Genomic DNA, 20171 nt, shown 5'->3' on the forward strand with positions numbered 1-20171 from the left:
TGATGATTGTACAGTTATTCAGTGCAAATATCATCGATTTGTTGATGAGAAAATCCAATTTCCCGACAAGAGATCCACATAACAGTTGGGAACTCTTCTCAGCAGAACAAGATTCTAAGTTTTTAATTATTGTCTTAGCCGGATGTTCCCTTCAGCAGTTTAAATGCAAGGGATGCCTGATTCTCATCTCAAAGAATGTTCCTTTTTTGCCAGGGTAATGTAATGAATTAGTGGAAAACAAGTACATTTTCGTACTGATTTTGGAAAATTTTCCACTGTTCCTGGTTTATGTGATTGTCTTTTCTTTTCTCCTTGAATTCCTGCTTGTTCACTTCTTCCTTTTTTCTTTCACTTCTAATGCTTTCCACAAATGTCTGACAAATGCCACTATGAAGGATCATAAACTGTAGTATGAAGACAGTGGAAAGGATGATTCACACAGAAATGAGGAGGATTGGACTATCCATTATGCTAAGTAGCTAGGGGACACTTGCTAGTGGTAAGTATACTAGTCTTCCACTATCTCTGCTACTTGTACATAGGGGGCTCCAAGCTTGTTCTTAGTTTGTCTTATCATTCCATTATTTGTTCATCTTTCAATTATGCATTTTGTACTCCTATAGATTGATGACCAGACCAGATTAAAGACCCCCCTTTTAAAGGGAGTACCTATATCGAAATCTACTGAAGTGATGATAAAAGAAATCTTACGTCAATTAAAGTAAAGATATCCTAAAATCTTATATGTAACAAAGACATCCGGCACTAGTTCCTATATTGAAATCCTTCCATGTAACAAGATTTGTTTTTCTTTCAGTTAGTTTCCCAGTTTTAGTTCATACATGAAGAAACTATTGGCCTGGTAAGCCTACAATTTCTTGCACCATATCTTGCTGTTTAGTGGAAGGGGCCCCGAAGTGACTTTCATTCGGTATCTGTATAAAGACAGATTTGATTCTCTTATCCGGTTCCCCATTGAAACTTGATATCAAGGTAGTGGAAACTTCATCAAACGTGGAAGATTTAATATCTGTGTTCATGTCAGCAAAGATCAAACGTAGCACGCCATGATATCAGCAAAATTTTCTCTTATTATCAGAAAAGAAATCCAACCCTTTCAAAGGATAATAAAGCACAATGTAAGAACGAAAAAAATTAGGCTTAAACTAAGATTTTCAAGGCCCAAATTTGGTCGAGCTCTGCCTGAGATATCGAAGAAGGTTTAGGCCCGCGGACACACACAAGCATTGGAAAACGTTGCGTACAGGGTCGAGGAAGGGAAAGACCGTTAAAAAACGGCGGTAATCCTCGTACAGAATCGAGTCAAGAGGGACGACTCACGAACGTAGATACCCGCAACTCTTTTCCTTCCCTACAATCTTACAATTTCAATCAGTTGAACCAACCATGACTTGCCACATAAACAGAGATGTCAACTTATTTTTAACCCCCAAACTCACATTTCAGACGTTCATTATCAGCACTTTCTCCCTTTGGAAGATTAGCAGAAGGCCCTCTGGAAGATTTTAAGTTTTAACAGGAAAGAAACCCATAAATCCAAGATCAAAGCTTTTTAAGAAGATAACATATTGGAACATGTCTTTAAAGTTTAATGATTTGGCACTTTCTCACATGGCAAGTTTTGGTTGGTCCAGCTAAGGAAATTGTATGCTTGTAGCGAAAAGACCGGCAGGTGATATGGTCCCCAACTCAGATGCCTAGTTACTAGTTGGTAGTTTCCTACTAAATATTTGTTCTTTTTTCGTTGTCTTGTGTATATAGCACCAGAGTGACCGGGTGAGGGCATCAGGAAGAAAAGAAGACTAAAGGAAAATGAGACCAAACATAGTTCTATTTGGAGATTCAATAACAGAACAATCTTTTAGATCAGGCGGTTGGGGTGCTTCTCTTGCTGACACCTACTCTCGCAAGGTTCAACATTTTTCGTCATTTTCTTGCTTTTTGGAAACGACCCATCCTTCAAATTTGAGTCCTTTTACTGTTCTTGTGATTTTTTTTAATAATAGGCTGATGTTTTAGTTCGTGGGTATGGTGGATACAACAGCAGATGGGCTTTGTTCTTGTTGCATCATCTCTTCCCTCTGGTAAAGTTCTTAACTTTTTTGTTTTTGTTTTTTATTTGTTTGGAACTACTGTTGTGGATCTGCAGATGGGGTTGTTGATCTGTTAAACTTTGTTGTTTTAGAAATGTGAGGTTTTTAGATTGTGGTTGTGAACTTTGTTTGATGTTCTTAGAATGAGGGATAGATCTCTACAGATTAATTTAATCCTGATTTATTAAGTGGGAGAAATGAGAACTCAACTGCGCTGGTAAAGAAACAAAGTTCTAGTCCTTATGTTTATGGATTTGAGGATAGAATGATGGTATGCACGACTCATTGCTGTGCATTTGCGGATCAAACTGTTCAGTTTATAACAGATTTCTGATAGTCATTGAAGTCAGGGGACTTACCTCTCTCTCTCTCTCTTAATTTATATTGTTGTTGTTCATTGATCTCGTGTTGCTGCCTTGCTGGAGATACTTTCATTTCACTGATGATAGCCATATATTTGCTTGTCCACCCCCCTAAACAAAGTTTCTTTTTTTAGTTTTGGTTTAAACATAATTGCTGCACTAGATTTTATGTACTAGTCTTTTAGATCTATCTTGTTCCTCTTAGGGCTCTGCGAAACCTCCAGTTGCTGCCACAATTTTCTTTGGGGCTAATGATGCAGCTCTTCTAGGGAGAAACAGTGAAAGGCAGCATGTCCCTGTAGAAGAGTACAAGGAGAACCTCAGAAAAATTGTAAATCATTTGAAGGTTCGGTTTTCCTCTTTTTCACTATTACTTTTAAGCAACCATTGTAGCAGGGTATCTTCCAGATCCGATATGTGTCTTCTTTGAAGCTTTAATTAATTTTTATATGTTTCAGCAATTGACATGCATGATCTACACATACTTCATTCTGCATTTTCCAACAAGCTTTCTTAGCATTATGAGAACAAAACGGAGAGTGTGTTGCTAAAAGAAACCTACAAGTTAACCTTCACATACAGGAGGAGCAATATTGATGGTCGTAATTCTAAACTATAGGCTATTAATAAATGATTAAAGCCAGCAACTGTTTATCTTTTTTGAGTAAAAGGGTTGTTGCTTAGCTTGTTGATGTTTGTATTTTCTTTCATCTTATTTTTTCTGGTCAGTTGCTGAGATTTTAGCAAGAGCCCTACGTAGGAGTTAGGACTGTCTGCTTATAACAGAGCTCTTGATGTGGTGGATGACACATTTCTCTACTTAAGGATTGTCTGTAACATCTCGTACCCTCGTTTAGCAGTCTAAAAAACCCCATCGATAAGACAAAGGGTCACTTAAGTGCCGAAGAGCGGTGACGAGTGAAAAAAATATTTTAAAATAAAATAATATTTTATGAATAAAATAATATTAAAATATTAATATTTTATTTATTATTTTATATTAGTAAGGAATGAGGGTTATATGACTAATTTAAGTGGGAGAGAAGAAGTGAGAAAGGATTTTGGAGAAAAACGATGATAATCGTGCTTGCGTGTCTTTATTAAATAAAGTTAGTGTGGGTAAATAAATATTTAAATATTATGGTGATATTGCGTTGAAGTGTAAACTTTATATTTTGTTTGCACACGTGTAAAGGAAGAAAGATAGAAGGAAATTGAAATTTAAAACTTGTTGAAATGATCAAATTGTAAAAGATGAAAGTTTGGAGGGTTACACGGTAAATAAAGGAAAGTTGAGAATTTATGTGTAATTTTAATATTTGGAGTTAATGAAATATTATTGGATGATATGGTGGCATTAAAAGAAAATGCATGTGAAATGAAATGCAAATGAAATGAAGGGAATAAATAAAGAAAGGAAATTTCATGACATGATAGTGATTAAAGGAAAAATAAAGAAATAAAAAAAAATGGAAGTGACGGATGGAGAAAAACATTTCAAGACGTGTCATGTGAATTAAAATATAAAATAAGTGAAGAAAAGTCTAAAGAAGAAATGGATTCTTGGGCTAGTCGCCTATGTGAATAAGATGGAGAGAAAAGACAAGTTAAAAAAATAAAATAATGAAAGTAAAGGAAGCATTGTGTGAGTGGCGGTGGAGGAAGTAAAAATATTTGTGCCATGTGATTTAATGCATAAAGTGGTGAAAGGAAAAATTAACAAAATAATAGAAAAAGGATTGTATAGGAACAAGTCGGCCATGAAAAGAAAAAAATGACGAAAAAGGTGAGACTTTGGGCAATTCGCTCATGGGTGACAAATAATAAAATAAAGAAAACCATTTTAAGGCTATACCTTTGAAAAGTCCGCCCATATCCAAGAAGAAAAGAGAAAGGAGAAGAAGGACAAAAAGAAAAGAGAAAGGAGAAGAATGACAGAAAGAAAAGAGAAAGGAAAGGAAAGAAAGAAAAGAGAAAGGAAAGGAAAGAAAGAAAGAAAGAAAGAAAGAAAAAGAGAGAAAGGAAGGAAGGTTCAGTTGGAAGAGCTAAAGCAAAATTGAGAGGTTTTTCCCACTCACATGCCATTATTGTGATTCAAGGAGAGCTAGGAGGTTTGGCTTAAAGATTTCAAGGTAAGGAAGGTAGAAATTGTTAGTTTGATAGAATATTTACTTTTTAAACCGATTATAATGTGTGAAAATGCTTGTGGTAGCAAGAGAAAATTGTACATGTTGAAAGATCACAAGAAATAGGAGATTTCTTGATTTTAAGCTCAAGTTGAATTATTGAGTAAAGAAAAAGTGTAAAAAGAGGAAATGAGCTGTGGTGGAGTGCCGGACGAGGTAAAAAGTGATCGACGAATAAGATTAGTTATCTACGCACACGAATCAATAGCGAGGTAGCGTCTCGCTATTTCGAGGTGAGTAAGGGGTGTCTATTTTAAAACTTCCATAATTATATATATATATATATATATATTTAAATGTGATGATTTTCTTTAAATGCAAAATTATGAAAAGCATGAGCTGATAGAATTCTAGGAGTTTGTGAATGCTTAAATGATTGTAACTGTTTTGATTATATATAAGCTAGATATGTAAAGTGTTTTTAAAGTGAGAAACAAACCTTTATACTATGATCTTTTTCTTATCAAATTTACCTTAATGTTTGTGTGTGGCTTGCATTCTTGAAGAAAATATGTATTCACTATGCCAACTCATACTTTAACTTCATGTAACGATTTTATCGTAGAAAGCTTGTAAGGGTTTTGAAATGAGTTTTTGAAAGTATAACTCTATTTTTGAATGGTTTACTAAACTGAGAGATTCCAAAGTAGGCCGGCTGTTACTTCGGATAAGTGTGCCCTCGTGCACGAGTGAGCTCTAGCTAGAGAACTTTTGAGTTGTCGACGGGCGGTTAGGCTTGGCAGAGGCCACTAGACCTGGCAATTCGTGTTAACACGTTAACACGATTGACACAATTAAACACGAAATACATTAAGGTTAAACACGAACACGACACGTTTAATATTCGTGTCTTAAATTTAAAACACGTACACATACACGTTTAATACACGTGTAACACGACACGACACGATTAACTCATTTATTAAACGTGTTAATATACGATACGACATAATTAATAACACGATTAACATGTTTAACACGATTAAATAAAAATATTTACAATTAAATATAATTTTATTATTTAAATTTAAAATCTATAATTATAAAAATAATTATAATAAAACAAAAATAATAATAACATCAAATAATCACCAAAAGTTAAAAATTAGGGTTGAACATGTATAATTACATTATACTTTTTATAAAATAAAAAATTTTATTAAAATAATTATTTAAAATTATTTATATAAGGTTAAAATAGTTTTTAATTATTAATTTTTAAGAGGTTAATAAATGTATCACGTATACACGTTTAAACATGATAACACGATTAAACACGATAACACGATTAAGTAAACGTGTTTAAACGTGTTTGTCATGTCTGACACATTAAGACATGAAAATTTTCGTGTCTTAACGTGTCAGATACGATTAGACACGAAACACGTTAAGACTAAACTCAAAACCTGTTTAACTCGAGTTTTCTCGTGTTGTGTTCAAAATTGCTAGGTTTAGGGACCACAGCCTGTGATATATATACATGACTAGGCCACCAGTGATATACGCGGTTGCGATCGCTTTACTTCTCCGATGTAGGCCAACATCGTCGAGATTGCTATGGCATGTGAGATCCGGTGGAGCGAGGCTCTTGGATGTTATTACGTGATAGAGGGACCACCAGTTTTATTTTACTTCGTTTCCTACTCGAGAGTAAGGTTTCTTTGGGTTTTTACACTCATGTTTTCTACGCATGGTGAGAACTATAAGAATTCGACAGCCCCTCGATTTATTTTCCGATGTGGTTTTAAATCCTTTTTCCCTTAACTTTTGTAATTGCTCTCATAGTACTTGTATTTCTGCCAGTGCCATTCGGTATGGAACTTCAGATATTGGTTCCGTGCTAGGAATCAAATTAATGTAAAACTCAACTTTTTTTTCTAGGGGCAACCTCGACAATTCATCTGGGAACACATCTTCAAATTTGTTAACTATTGGCATCATTTTAATATCCGAAAAATTTTCCTCTAACACATCTTCCTTAACATTCGGGAGCCTCACTCCACGGATCCCACATGCCATGGCAGTCTTGACGATGTTGACCGACATCGGAGAAGTCAAGCGGTCGCAACCGCGTATGTTACTAGTGGCCTAGCCACTTAAAGGTTTTCTAACTAGAGCTCACTCGTGCACGAGGATTCTACATAATCGAAGTAACAGCTAGCTTACTCTCGAATCTCTTGGTTTAGTAAACCAGTTAAAAATAGAGTTATGCTTTCAAAAACTCATTTTAAAACCCTTACAAGCTTTTTAACATAAAATCGTTGCATGAAGTTAAAGTATAAGTTCGCATGGTGAACACATATTTTTTTCAAGAATGCAAACCACATACAAACATTAAGTTATATTTGATAAGACAAAGATCATGGTTTAAAAACACTTTACGTATCTAGCTTATATATAATCAAAACATTTACAATCATTTAAACATTCACAAACTCTTAGAATTCTACCAGCTCATGCTTTCCATAATTTTGCGTTTAAAGAAAATCATCACATTTAAATACACACACATATATATATAACACTATGAAAGTTTTAAAATATACACCTCTTACTCACCTTGAAATAGCGGGACGCTACCTCGCTATTGATTCGTACGCATATATAACTAATCCTATTCGTCGATCACTTTGTACCTCATTCGGCATTCCACCATAGCTCACTTCCTCTTTGGACACTTTTGCTTTACTCAATAATTCAACTTGAGATTAAAATCAAGAAATCTCCCATTTCTTGTGATCCACCAACATGAACGGTTTGCTCTTGCTGCCACAAACATTTTCACACATTATAATCGGTTTAAAAGGTAAATATTCTATCAAACTAACAATTTCTATCTTCTTTACCTTGAAATCTTTAAGCGAAACCTCCAAGCTCTCCTTGAATCACAACAATGGCGTATGGGTGGGAGGAAAAACCTCTCGGGTTTTCTCTAGCTCTTCTAACCGAACCTTGCTTCCTTTCTCTTTTTTTCTAACCGAACCTTGCTTCCTTTCTCTTTTTTTCTAACCGAACCTTGCTTCCTTTCTCTTTTTTTCTTTTTTTCTTTCTTTCATTTCTTTCTTCTCTTTTCTCTTTTCTTCTTGGATATGGGCGGACTTCTCAAAAGCATAGCCTTAAAATGGTTTTTTTTATTTTATTATTTGTCACCTATGGGCGGATTGTCTAAAGTCTCACCTTTTCCATCATTTTTTTCTTTTCTTTTTTTTCTTCTCATGGCCGGCTTGTTCCTATTCAATCCTTTTTTTATTATTTTGTTGATTTTTCCTTTCATTACTTTATGCATTAAGTCACATTGCATAAATATTTTTACTTTCTCTACCGTCACACACACAATGGTTCATTTACTTTCATTATTTTATTTTTTAAAACTTGTTTTTTCTCTCCATCTTGTTCACATGGGCAGCTAGCCCAAGGATCCATGTCTTCTTTTGACTTTTCTTCACTTATTTTATGTTTTAATTCACATGGCAAACCTTGAAATGTTTTTCTCCATCTGCCACTTTCATTTTTTTTATTTCTTTATTTTTCTTTTAATCACATATCATGTCATGAATTTTCCTTTCTTTATTTATTCATTTCATTTCATTTCACATGCATTTCCTTTGAATGCCACCATATCATCCAATAATATTTCATTAGCCTCTAAATATTAAAATTACACATAAGCTCTCAACTTTACTTTATTTACCGTGTAACCTTTCAAACTTTCATCTTTTACAATTTGGTCCTTCCAACACATTTTAAATTTTAATTTCCTTCTATTTTTCTTTCTTTACACATGTGCAAACAAAATATAAAGTTTGCATTTCAACGCGGTATTACCATAATATTTAAATATTTACTTACTCGCGTTAGCTTTATTTAATAAAAACACGCGAGTACGACTATCGTCGTTTTTTTCCAAAATCCTTCCTCACTTCTTCTTCCCCACTTAAATTAGTCATATAACCCTCTTTCCTGACTAATATAAAATATTAATATTTTATTCTAAAATATTTTTTTTCACCCGTCACTGTTCTTCGACACTTAAATTTACGTCAAGTGACCCTTTGTTTTATCGATAGAGTCTTATAGACTGTTAAACAAGGGTACAGGGTGTTACACTGTCTCTTTAAAAATTATTCACATTTCTCTCTAGAATTTTCAATTGTTTTTGTGTTATGCTTATTTTAAGTAGAATGTATTAAAACTTGAGGAATAAATTTACAGATTGGCTTCCCCTCAATTACTTTCCAATGCACCTATCATCATCATTCACGTGTGTAAGATCCATCCATGAATTATGAAACCCATACTTATGAATGGTGATTCAAGGTGTATTGGAAAGTAATGAATAGAAAAGTGATAGAGGGTTGCTGTTCTCATAATTTGCATGGTTCTCACTTTATCATTATTTTCTGGTTGTAGGAATGCTCACCCACCATGCTTATTGTGCTGATAACTCCACCACCTATTGATGAGGAAGGGCGCATGGCATATGCACGGTACAACAAGGCATTTTTTGAGTTCTTTTTCTTCCTTTTAACCTTTTTTCAGATTATGTGGTCTTTTTATTACGTATAACAACATAGGTTGTTATCATTTCTGTCATCAACCTTTCTTTTTCATTTTGTTTTGGTTGTCATTTTATTCCTGGTATGAACTCATCTTGCTTCTATATTTGTGCGTGTAAGGTTCATTGTGGTCCATTTTTTCTGCTAGGTTCTCAACATTACTCTTAGACACAAACCATTACTTCTGAAAATAAGACATTCATTGTCCTTCACTAAGCCTTTTGCCACTGTAACACTATATTGCTTCTTTACCTTCCTTATTAGTTACTAAAACTGTTACCTCTTGAGCCTCATTTTCATGTTCTAGTTGACACTTCAAACATCCCTAGCTTACTTATTCCAAGATTATTTTGTTACAAATCCTAACTGGTCCACAACTTTCATTGCCCAAATTCCACCAGAACAATGTTGCTTCCATCCATGCATTGCAATTACAAGACCAACATGTTGCTTCCAATCTTCCATATTGCATTCATCTCTTCTCTAGCACTCTAAAACTATCAACAACCCAGCCATACCACATCTCAACCAAAGAACTACTCTGGTTTTCATGAGTTTCATTACATTATCTCTATGACATTGGCAATATCATTAGCAACATTGTTGTCGGGTTTAAATAGCACACAAGTGGACATGTTGCAACAAGTAATAAAGTGGTAAATATAGTGTCGATCTCTTGAGGAATTATCTATAATTATATTGCTAATTACTAATTTCAAACTAAACTAATTCTATCCAAGAGTTGATAATTGAGAATTGGTGAAAATGAAATCTAATCAACTAAAGTTAAACTAGAATTACAAGTAAATTTAATTTGGAAACAACAGAGAAAGACCTAAGATTAAGGCTTTACCTATTGCTTCATTTGGACTTAAGATTGACTAATTACCTATTTTTATAAAAAACTAATGCTAGCCTAGGATCCTTAAGTATGTACGATACTCTATCAAGGTATCGCACAATGATCTAACTTAGTTTAATTCTCTATATGTCTATAGCTAATTAATTAAGTTCCTTAAGTGTAGGCCCTATAATTGACTGTATATGGTTATTAGGTGTATGTATACCCTATTAACAAATCACCCAATTAATTCTAAATTGTAATGATCATATATTACTCAAACCATGGTCCTTTTAGACTTTGTCAAGTCTTATCTAAAAACTCAAACACATCTTATTGATAATCAATCAATAAAATGAGAAATAAATATTGATTTAAATAAACACTAAATATTCCATACAAAAAAGTAATAGTCAATCAAGCATCCAAACTATACATTAATCTCCACCATAATCCTAGAAAGGAAAGTTTAGCCTAACATTTTCATAGCCCATAACAAAATTTCAGCAAAATAAAGCATTTATACAAGGAGATTTAGAGAGAGAAAAATAAAGCTAGTGAGAGAATTGTTTTAGTGCAACTTTGTCAAGCTTCTCTTTAAAGATTCCTTTTTTTTCCTCTTTGTGAAAAGCTTCCTTTTTTGCCTTAGAACATTGCTCTTCAAAACCTCCATTTTCTCAACTCAAAAATATGTATTTGTACTCCCACTTTCAGCCCTAACCCTGGAAACCCATGCAGACATTTTTTTCATTAAATGACATGTTCTCATTGCAATGAAAATGGATTCTAGCTGCAGCGGGAAACTCTTTGACTTAGGACTGCTTCTTCATGTTTCTCACTACAATAAGAAACTTTGACTTAAGTTGCTGAAAATCTCGCTGCAGCTACAACCAAAATATATCTCACTGTAGCGAGAAAGTTTCTGACTTGGGGTTGGTTTCTTCATGTTTATTGGCTCTTGCTGCAGCCAAAATGGATTCTAACTGTAGCGAGAAACTCTCTGACTTGCCCTTTGCATCTATTATAATCCTTTCTCTTCATATGCATTCATGGCCATGATCCCGTCCAAATTGGATGAAGTGTTGAACACCAAAGTTGTAGCTCTTCCTCTCGGCTTTCCAGCGATCCAAGAATCACCTCGATTGGACTTCTATAGCTTGAGTTGTGCTCAAAACATCACTCCATGTTCAGAGACTTATTTAAGTCCACCTGCACTATCCATTGCCATTTAAGTTCCAAGTCTTTGCACATCCTTCAATATCAGAAGATTAAATAAGTAGAGGCTAAAATGAGAAATTTTAACGAGAATTTAAGCTAAAATTATATAAATGAAAAATGTCATAACATAAATTAAACTACTATTGAAGAGCATAAAAAACTATGAATGGATTACTTATAAACTAGAGGAGTTGGCTCAATTTAAGTTCTAAATATGTATGAGATAACTCTATATAATAGAGCTACCACATCCCCAAACTTAATATTTTGTTAGTCCTTAAGCAAAATTTTAAAGCAATAAAAGGAATATGAGAATTGAAAACACTAAATGACAATTCAACTACACCATTTTAAAGATTACTTTTAATTCCTCGTCAATTGTCTTATTTTCCATACTCATAGCAAATCATAAATATTATTCAAGTGCATGTCTCAACAAAATGGCAAGCTCATTTTCAATTGGTTTTCTCTTTGTGTGTGAAGTTTCTTAAAATAAACACCATGTTACTTGTATAGGTTTATGCTCATGCAAGAATTTAAATTAGTTAAGAGTTTCATAAGTTAAATTCATTTCTCTCTCCACTGATATAAGTTAACACTCAATCGAGGATCCTTAGGACTTTGTCAAGTTTGTAATGTTTGGTTGGGGTCTAGGTAGGATATAAGGTAATGTGTGGCTCAAATTTTCTTGAACACATCATTGTTTTAGGACTTATGTAGAACTTCTTACTTTTGATTACCCAGTATATTTTTTTTTGTTTTTCTCTTTTTTTATATCACAATTTCACACCCCAACACTTGTTTTTTTTTTTTTGTAATAGAGAGTAAGGTGAATATTTTTGCAATATTATGAACTTTTCAACACAGTATCACCTTTCAACAATATGCCATTAGCTCAATATAAATGTCTTAAAACAATAGATATGCTTAGGAGTGGGTTATGCAAAATTAGAAAGATTCTTTACAAGATTAAGCTAATTTATTATGTGGTTAAATAGAAAGGAGGAAATATTTAGGCTCAAATGGGGTATATTATGGATAAAAATTGTCTAAATGGGCTCGAAAGACCTAACTGGTCCAAAGATAGCCTAAATTATTTTCCTAATTAAGTGTAGCCTAAAATTTCACCTTAAGAGAAACTAAAACAAATTCTAAAATTCAAGACTTTATTCAAAAATTCACATTTGCATAAATTTTCTTTAAATGATTACAATTACTTAAAGCAAGAAACATGCACTCAAAAAAGTGAAAAAAACACAATTTACAATGATGCTTAGCAATAGAGATCAACATAATATTCACACAATATTCACATTCACTAAGAGCATAAAAATAAAAAGGTAATTATTTTTCTTCATTGGATAAGTAAATCTAAGCCATTTGTGCTATTAATTATCAAATCCAACATTTTCAAAAATTAAAATAAGTTAACTTGAACTAATTTGAAATTTAAAAGTAAGAAATATAGCAAGCAAATAAAAGCAATGTTTAAAAATTCCAAACTTTCCCCCCTGAACTTAAATTTAACATTGTCCCCAATGTTAAAAAAAAGTTAAGAAAAGAATACTCTCTTTAAAAAGACTCGTTTTCCTCCTTTTCGTCCTCGTCATCTTTATTACTAGTGGTATCCTCTGTAATGGGTAGAACATTTGTCATGTCCATCTTCATATGCTCGGCAAAAGCACGAAACATGTGCTTCATGGTTCCCATTCGTTACTCTAGATGAACTCCCATTCGTTACTCTAGATGAACTCATTCTTTGTGACATGGTGAGTTTGGTGCTATGAGCTAAAGGTCTTGGCAAAGTAGATGAACTCACACCAATAGCTTGTTGTTGATGAATTTGCATTCTCCGTACGATCTCAAGATCCAATGGAGCTTTTGATTGCATGATTTTTTTATCTCGACTCCATTGTATTCCCGCTTGTTTACATAAAACGGTGATGAGCGATAGATATCATAGGCCATCCTACTATAACTAATAGTATGCAAAATGTTAGTGAAAAGCAATTGACCAACGTTAAGGGATTTAGAGGATGACATATATCAAGATTGCTCTATCTTTGGTGACATCACTTGTTTGCTCGATTGGCAACATCTTGGCTGCAACTACGTGGTGTCAAACTTTATATTTGCTTTTCAATGTACTTGCCTTGAAAGTTGCTCCCTCTAACTAATCTTCATGTAGTCTCAAGGTTACTAAGCAAATTAATCATCTCTTCTAAATCCACCTTTCCATTAACATATTAAGTGTACTCCTCACTCTCAATATCTAGGGTGTTATAGAATCGATTAATGGTGTAGTTATCAAATAGTACTCTTTTTTCCCTACAAATGCCACTCCATATTCTCAAAATTCTTTTTACTAAAATCCAAAATTTTCATCAGCCATTCAGTTAAACCTTCCACAAACACAAAATGTTACTTCAAAACATAAGATTCAAGAATTGTTTTCAAATTTCTCTTCATCAAAGTGCAGATTTTTGGTAAGTAAATCTTAAGTTTTTGCCAAAATTTTGATTTTCAAGAAAAGTGATGGTTGAAAAAATTTTATGTGATAATTTTTTTTTATAATTGGGGGAAGGGGAATTTGAACTCTGCTCTTTAGGCAGGGGGATAATGCACCAACCAATAAGCCAAATGCTCGTGTGCTAATGATATGTGATAATTCTTGATGGGCATTGCTTAGTTTCTATAATAATAGCATTACGTTCAAGTTTGGTGAATTTTGGTGGAATTGTGGAAATTGTTAGATATCAATTTTGAATAATTTAGGTTGTATGGGTTTATGAGAATTTAATGTATTGGTGAATTATTGACTATGGTAAGGGGTTCGAAGAGATTTCATTCACTTGTGGATTATTGTGGAATTATTTGGTGAAATTTAGGAGTGTTGTGGATTAATCTTGAAATGTGAGATTTGAGAACCATGGTCCCAAAAAGAGCTAAGACTAGCAGTAGTGATTTTGATAAAGCAAAATTTGTGTCGGAAGCAGCATTTCAACGTCACACACAATCATTGCTAAATAAATCTCTAGTTTTTAAAAGAGGTATTGACTTGCCCTATATCTGTTATAGTGATATTGTGGATATACTTGAGGAGAGGAGATGGAAAACCCTTTGTACTCAACCTGAGGCAGCAATCATACTAGGAGCAAGAGAATTTTATGCCAATGTAGTAGAACACAAGAATATAATGGCATTTTTGCTGGGAAAAAAGGGTAACATTTGATAACCACACCATTAATTGATTCTACAACACTTAGAATATTGAGAATGATTAGTACACTCAATATGTTAATTGAGAGGTGAATTTAGAAGAGGTGATTAACTTGCTTGGTAACCTTAGGACTACATGGAGATTAGTTATGATGTTTAACAACTTTCAAGGCAAGTGCAATGAAAAGCGAATATAAAGTTTGACACCACTTCGTTGCAGTCAAGATGTTACGAATCAAGCATACGCGTGATGTGACCAAAGATAGAGCAATCTTGATATACGCCATCCTTTCAAGTAAATCCCTTAACGTTTGTCAATTAATTTTCACTAATATTTTGTATACTGCTAGTTCTAGTAGGGATGATCTATGGTATCCGTCGCTCATCATCACTTTGTACAAACAAACAGGAGTACAATAAAGCCGAGATGAAAAAATCATGTAATCAAAAGCTCCATTGGATCTTGGGGTCATACAGAGAATGCAAGTCTATCAACAACAAGCTGTTGGAGCGAGTTCATCTGCTCCACTAAGACCTTAAGCTCGTAGCACAAAACTCACCTTGCCACAAATAATAAAGTGTCTAAAGCGACGAATGAGAACCATAGAGCAAATGTTTCATGCTTTCGCTGAGCATATGGGGGTGGACAAGATAAATTTTTCACCCATCACAAAGGATACTGCTGGTGATGAGGATGAGGAGGAGGAAAGATAGTCTTTTTTAAGGGGAGTATTCATTTCTTAACTTTTCTTTAACATTAGGGACAATGTTAAATTTAAGTTGAGGGGGGGGGGGGGGGGAAGTTTACAATTTTTAAACTTTGTTTCTATTTGTTTGTTATATTTCTTGCTTTTAAACTTCAAGTTAGTTTAAGTTACCTGATTTTAATTTTTGAAAATATTGGATTTGATAATTAATTGCACCAATGGCTTAGATTTACTTATCCAATGAAGAAAAATAATTACTTTTTTATTCTTATGCTCTCAGTGAATGTGAATATTGTGTGAGTATTGCATTAATCTTTATTGCTAAGCATCATTGTAAATTGTGTTTTTTCACTTTATTGAGCACATGTTTCTTGCTTTAATTATTTTTGATCATTTAGAGAAAGTTTATGCAAATGTGGATTCTTGAATAGAGTCTTAAGTTTTAGAATTTGTTTTAGCTTTTTTTGAGGCAAAATTTTAAGCTACATTTAATTAAGGAAATGACTTAGGTCATTTTTGGACCGGTTGAGCCTTTCGAGCCCACCTAGATAATTTTTATCTATAGTATACCCCGTTTGAGTCTAAATTTTCCCTTTCCTTTGTTTAACCATATAATAAATTAGCTTAGCCTTATAAAAAATCTTTCCAGTTTTGCATACCCCACTCCTAAGCATATTTATTGTTTTAGGATATTTGTATTGAGTAATGGCATATTATTGAAAGGTGATATTGTGTTAAAAAGTTCATAATCTTGCAAAAATATTCACCCCATTATCTATTACAAAAAAAAAAAAGTTTGAGGGTGTCAAGTTTTGATAGAAAAAAAAAAGGAGAAAAACAAGAAAACGAATAAAGTGTTGAACAAAGAAGAGAAAAGGAAAAAGAAGAAAAATATACTGGGAAAATAAAAGTAAAAAGCTCTACTTAGGTCCTAAAACAATAGTGTGTTTAAGGTAATTTGAGTCATATATTACCTTATATCCTACTTGGACCCTAACCATACATTACAAGGTTGATAAAGTCTTAAAAATCTTTGATTAAATTTTAGCCTTCATTAGTGGAGAGAGAATGAAGAGCAAACTTATGAAACTCTTAACTAGTTTAAATTCTTATATGAGTATGAACCTATTCAAGTGACATGATGTTAATTGTAAGGAACTCTACACACACACAGGGAAAACCAATTGAAAATGAGCTTGCAATTTTGTTGAGACATGAACTTGAACAATATTTATGATTTGCTGTGAATGAATAATTAAAAGTAATCTTTGAGTTGGTGCAATTGAATTGTCATTTAGTATTTTCAATTCTCATATTCCTTTTATTGCTTTAAAGTTTTGCTCGAGAACTAGCAAAATATTAACTTTGGAGGTATGGGAATTCTATTATATAGAGTTATCTCATGCATCTTTGAAACTTAAATTGAGCTAAGTTCTCTAGTTTATAAGTAATCCTAGGTAGTTTTTTATACTTTTTAGTAATAGTTTAATTTATATTATGATATTTTTCATTTATGCAATTTTAACTTAAATTCTTGTTAAAATTTCTCATTTTAGCTTTTATCTATTTAATCTTCTGATATTGAAGGGTGTGTAAGGACTTGTAACTTAAATGGCAATAGATGGTGCAAGTGAACTTAAAAAAATCTTTGACTATGTTGTGATGTTATGAGCACAACTCGAGCTACAGAAGTCCGATCGAGGTGATTTTTAAACTGTTGAAAAGCCAAGAGGTAGAGTTACAACTTTGATGTTTAGCACTTTACACAGTTTAAAATGGATCATGGCCAAGAATGCATTTGAAGAGAAAGAACTGCAACAAATAGAAAGGAAAGTTTAGCCTAACATTTCCATAGCCCACAACAACATTTTAGCAAAATAAAGCATTTATACAAGGAGATTTAGAAAGAGAAAAATAAAGCTAGTGAGAGAAAACTCTTTTAGTGCAGCTTTGTCAAGCTTATCTTCAAAGGTTCCTCTTCTTTTCTCCTTGTGGAAAGCTTTCTTGTTTGCCTCAAAAATTGCTCTTCAAAAGCTCCCTTTTATCAGCTCAAAAATATGTATTTATACCCCCATTTTCAGCCCTAGCCCTAGAAACCTGTGCAGATTTTTTTTCATAAAATGACGAGTTCTCGTTGCAACGAAAATGGATTTTTGCTGCAATGAGAAACTTTTAGATTTAAGTTGTTGAAAATCTTGCTGCAGCCAAAATAAATTTCACTACAGCGAGAAAGTTTCACTCGGGGTTGGTTTCTTCATGTTTCTCACCACAACCAAAATGAATTCTTGTTGCAGCAAGGAATTCTCTAACTTGCACTGTGTAGTCTGTTGCAGTCCTTTCTCTTCAAATGCATTCTTGGCTATGATCCCTTCCAAACTAGGTGAAGTGCTAAACACTAAAGTTGTAGCTCTTCGACTTTCCAACTGTCAAAGAATCACCTCGTTCAGACTTCTGTAGCTCGAGTTGTGTTCAAAACATCGCAGTATGTTCAAAGAACTTTTTAAGTCCATTTGCACCATCCATTGACATTTTAAGTTCCAAGTCCTTGCATATCCTTCAATATCAGAAGATTAATTAAGTAGAAACTGAAATGACGAATTTTAACAAGAATTTAAACTAAAATTGTATAAATGAAAAATGTCATAACATAAATTAAATTACTACTAAAAAGTATAAAAAACTACTTATAGATTACTTAGAAACTAGAGGACTTGGCTTAATTTAAGTTTCAAAGATACATGAGATAACTCTATTATATAATAGAGTTATCAAACATAAAACTTAATTATATCACGATATGTTACCTTCACCCATAATGCTTTTGTCGATGTTCTGTCATTTCTTTCAATAATCAACATACTACTACAAAGCACTGCTATGCAAAATCTCAGAAAGAGGAAAATGAGAACCCAATAAAACTGAGAACCTAAATAATTTTAAGTTCCTTCAATTCTGAACTTCCAAGTCCCCCGACTTGGAGATCCAGGGAACCTGAAAATTCAACAACTCAAGACACAGGCGAACTGTAATAAGGAGTTCTGTTGTCATGAAAATGTTACTCCTTCTTAGTATGTCAGAACTCAAATAATTAATAATTTGGTTTTACAGGGCAACTTACGGTGAGAAAGCTATGACATTGCCAGAGAGAACAAATGAAATGGCAGGAGTCTATGCAAGGGGGTGTGTTGAGTTGGCTGAGGAACTGGGTCTCCGATCCGTCAATCTGTGGTCCAAGATGCAGGAAACAGATGGTTGGCAGAAACAATATCTGAGGTTTGTGGTATTCTAAACTACTTTTAGAAGCTTGCTACTCTATATCTAAAGACCAGATCCTTAGTGAAAGAAGTTCTGCATACGCATTGCAACAGTTGTTTCTACTGGACAATATCCAATCAAGTTCAATTAAATTTTCCATTCTCGATGAGATGGTTTGTTAAATCAAAAGTGCCTTCCTTTTAAGTTCTAATGGTAGATAAAACCGACTTAATTCTTGGGGAATTAGGCACACCAAACCCCTGAGAAAGAAATACTCTATCCAGTTAGAAGACTCACCACTAAGATTTAGATCAGTAGATGGAAAATGTTACATGGAGTACATTCTGAATATATTTTTGTTATTTATATCAGGGATGGATTGCATCTGACACCAGAAGGCAATGCCGTAGTCTTCCAGGAACTTGTGAGAGTTTTCAATGAAGCATGGCTTTCCGCTGCAGAAATGCCGTATGATTTTCCTCACCACTCAGAGATTGATGGGAACAATCCCGAGAAGGCATTTCAGCAGAAATGCTTATAGTTTCCCCCAAGTATATGTTGATTCTTTTCCACTTAAATCATAGAGGTGTGCCTCGCTCCCTGGTTGCAACTGGGAAATAGTTGGCCCTTTTGATGGGCTGTACTTTGTTTAGAAACTTACCAAGCTGTTTCCATTAACAGCTTCATTTATTAAACTGCATTGTTCAAATTATTGGTAATAGAATCTCCTTTTTGGTATTGGAGATGAATTGGAAATCAAAATTATAAGTTTCTAATGTCTCATATATCTTTGTTTGGATGAATGTCTGTAGTGTACAGCTTTAGAGAGGTTAGAACTTGTTGGTGGGATCTGTCTTTCATTACCCACCATCACTTGAAGATTAAAAAGAAAAGTGCCTGGAAAATGAGAGGGTTAGGCTTTATTTTCTTTCTTTTCCTATTAAAAAAAATCACTTATATAGTGTGTCTAAGAACACATCCCCAGTTAGAACTTGAAATTTCATATTGAAAGGATGCAGTGTCACATTCAGGACTTTGCATGAAGGGTGGTTAAAAGGGTAATGAAATTAAATATCTCAAATTTTATACATATAACAAGGGTGGCAGCCATCACCCCTACCACCATCCTTGGTCTGTTCTTGTTCGTAATTTACACGCACCCGTACCATCTATTAAAATAAAAATAATAATATAAAAGAAAAAATAAAAAGTTGAGACTTATACCGGAAGTAAACACCATTGTTGAAATTGTTGTTTGATGCTTTGATTTGAAACTATTTACACACTAAAAGCTTTAATTTTCTTAATTACTACTAAATTAAGAACAGCCACGAAAAAGATTTAAGATCAATGGACTGCTGGTCATGCGTTACCCTGACCAAACCAATGAGAATTAAAATTGGTTTTTATTGTGCCTTCATTATGTAAAACCAAAATTACCATTAATGATGCTGAATTTTAAGCCATATATATGTGATTAATCAAAGTGATTTAAAGAGTTTGTCTTAATGTTTTGGAGTTTTCAGTTACAAATTAATGCTCATTTATTATGTAAAATACCAAACCAAAAAACAAAACAATCTTGGATATTTTTTGAGGTTTAAATTAAATTAATTAGAGGTATATGTTTTAGCTAACTTTGGCCCAAAAAAATTTTATATTTAATATTCTTCAGTTACTAATACTAATTGTTCATTTGAAAATATATAGTTG

The 20171-nt window shown here is 33.4% G+C and overlaps 1 protein-coding gene across 2 annotated transcripts; it reads left to right on the forward strand.

Annotated features, from left to right (window-relative positions):
- Positions 1743-19238, forward strand: LOC18603920 (GDSL esterase/lipase At5g62930). 2 transcript variants are annotated; one of them, XM_018118194.1, is made up of 6 exons: positions 1743-1932; positions 2028-2105; positions 2682-2822; positions 9073-9170; positions 18312-18476; positions 18831-19238. In XM_018118194.1, the coding sequence occupies exons 1-6, from the start codon at positions 1834-1836 to the stop codon at positions 18997-18999; spliced, it is 750 nt and encodes a 249-aa protein (XP_017973683.1). In that variant the 5' UTR covers positions 1743-1833; the 3' UTR covers positions 19000-19238. The 2 variants fall into 2 exon arrangements, with proteins under 2 accessions (XP_017973683.1, XP_017973684.1); XM_018118195.1 differs by having other exon boundaries at positions 1747-1932; positions 9073-9149; positions 18831-19229.

This window comes from Theobroma cacao, chromosome 3 (genome assembly GCF_000208745.1).
Source record: "Theobroma cacao cultivar B97-61/B2 chromosome 3, Criollo_cocoa_genome_V2, whole genome shotgun sequence".
Classification (NCBI taxonomy): Eukaryota; Viridiplantae; Streptophyta; class Magnoliopsida; order Malvales; family Malvaceae; genus Theobroma; species Theobroma cacao.

Bases quoted from the DNA above. Each gene is read 5' to 3' on its own strand.
- LOC18603920 (XM_018118194.1), top strand. From the start codon at position 1,834: ATGAGACCAAACATAGTTCTATTTGGAGATTCAATAACAGAACAATCT. The intron at 1,933-2,027 runs GTTCAACATTTT...TTTTAATAATAG, and splicing joins CTGACACCTACTCTCGCAAG to GCTGATGTTTTAGTTCGTGG. The intron at 18,477-18,830 runs GTTTGTGGTATT...TATTTATATCAG, and splicing joins TGGCAGAAACAATATCTGAG to GGATGGATTGCATCTGACAC.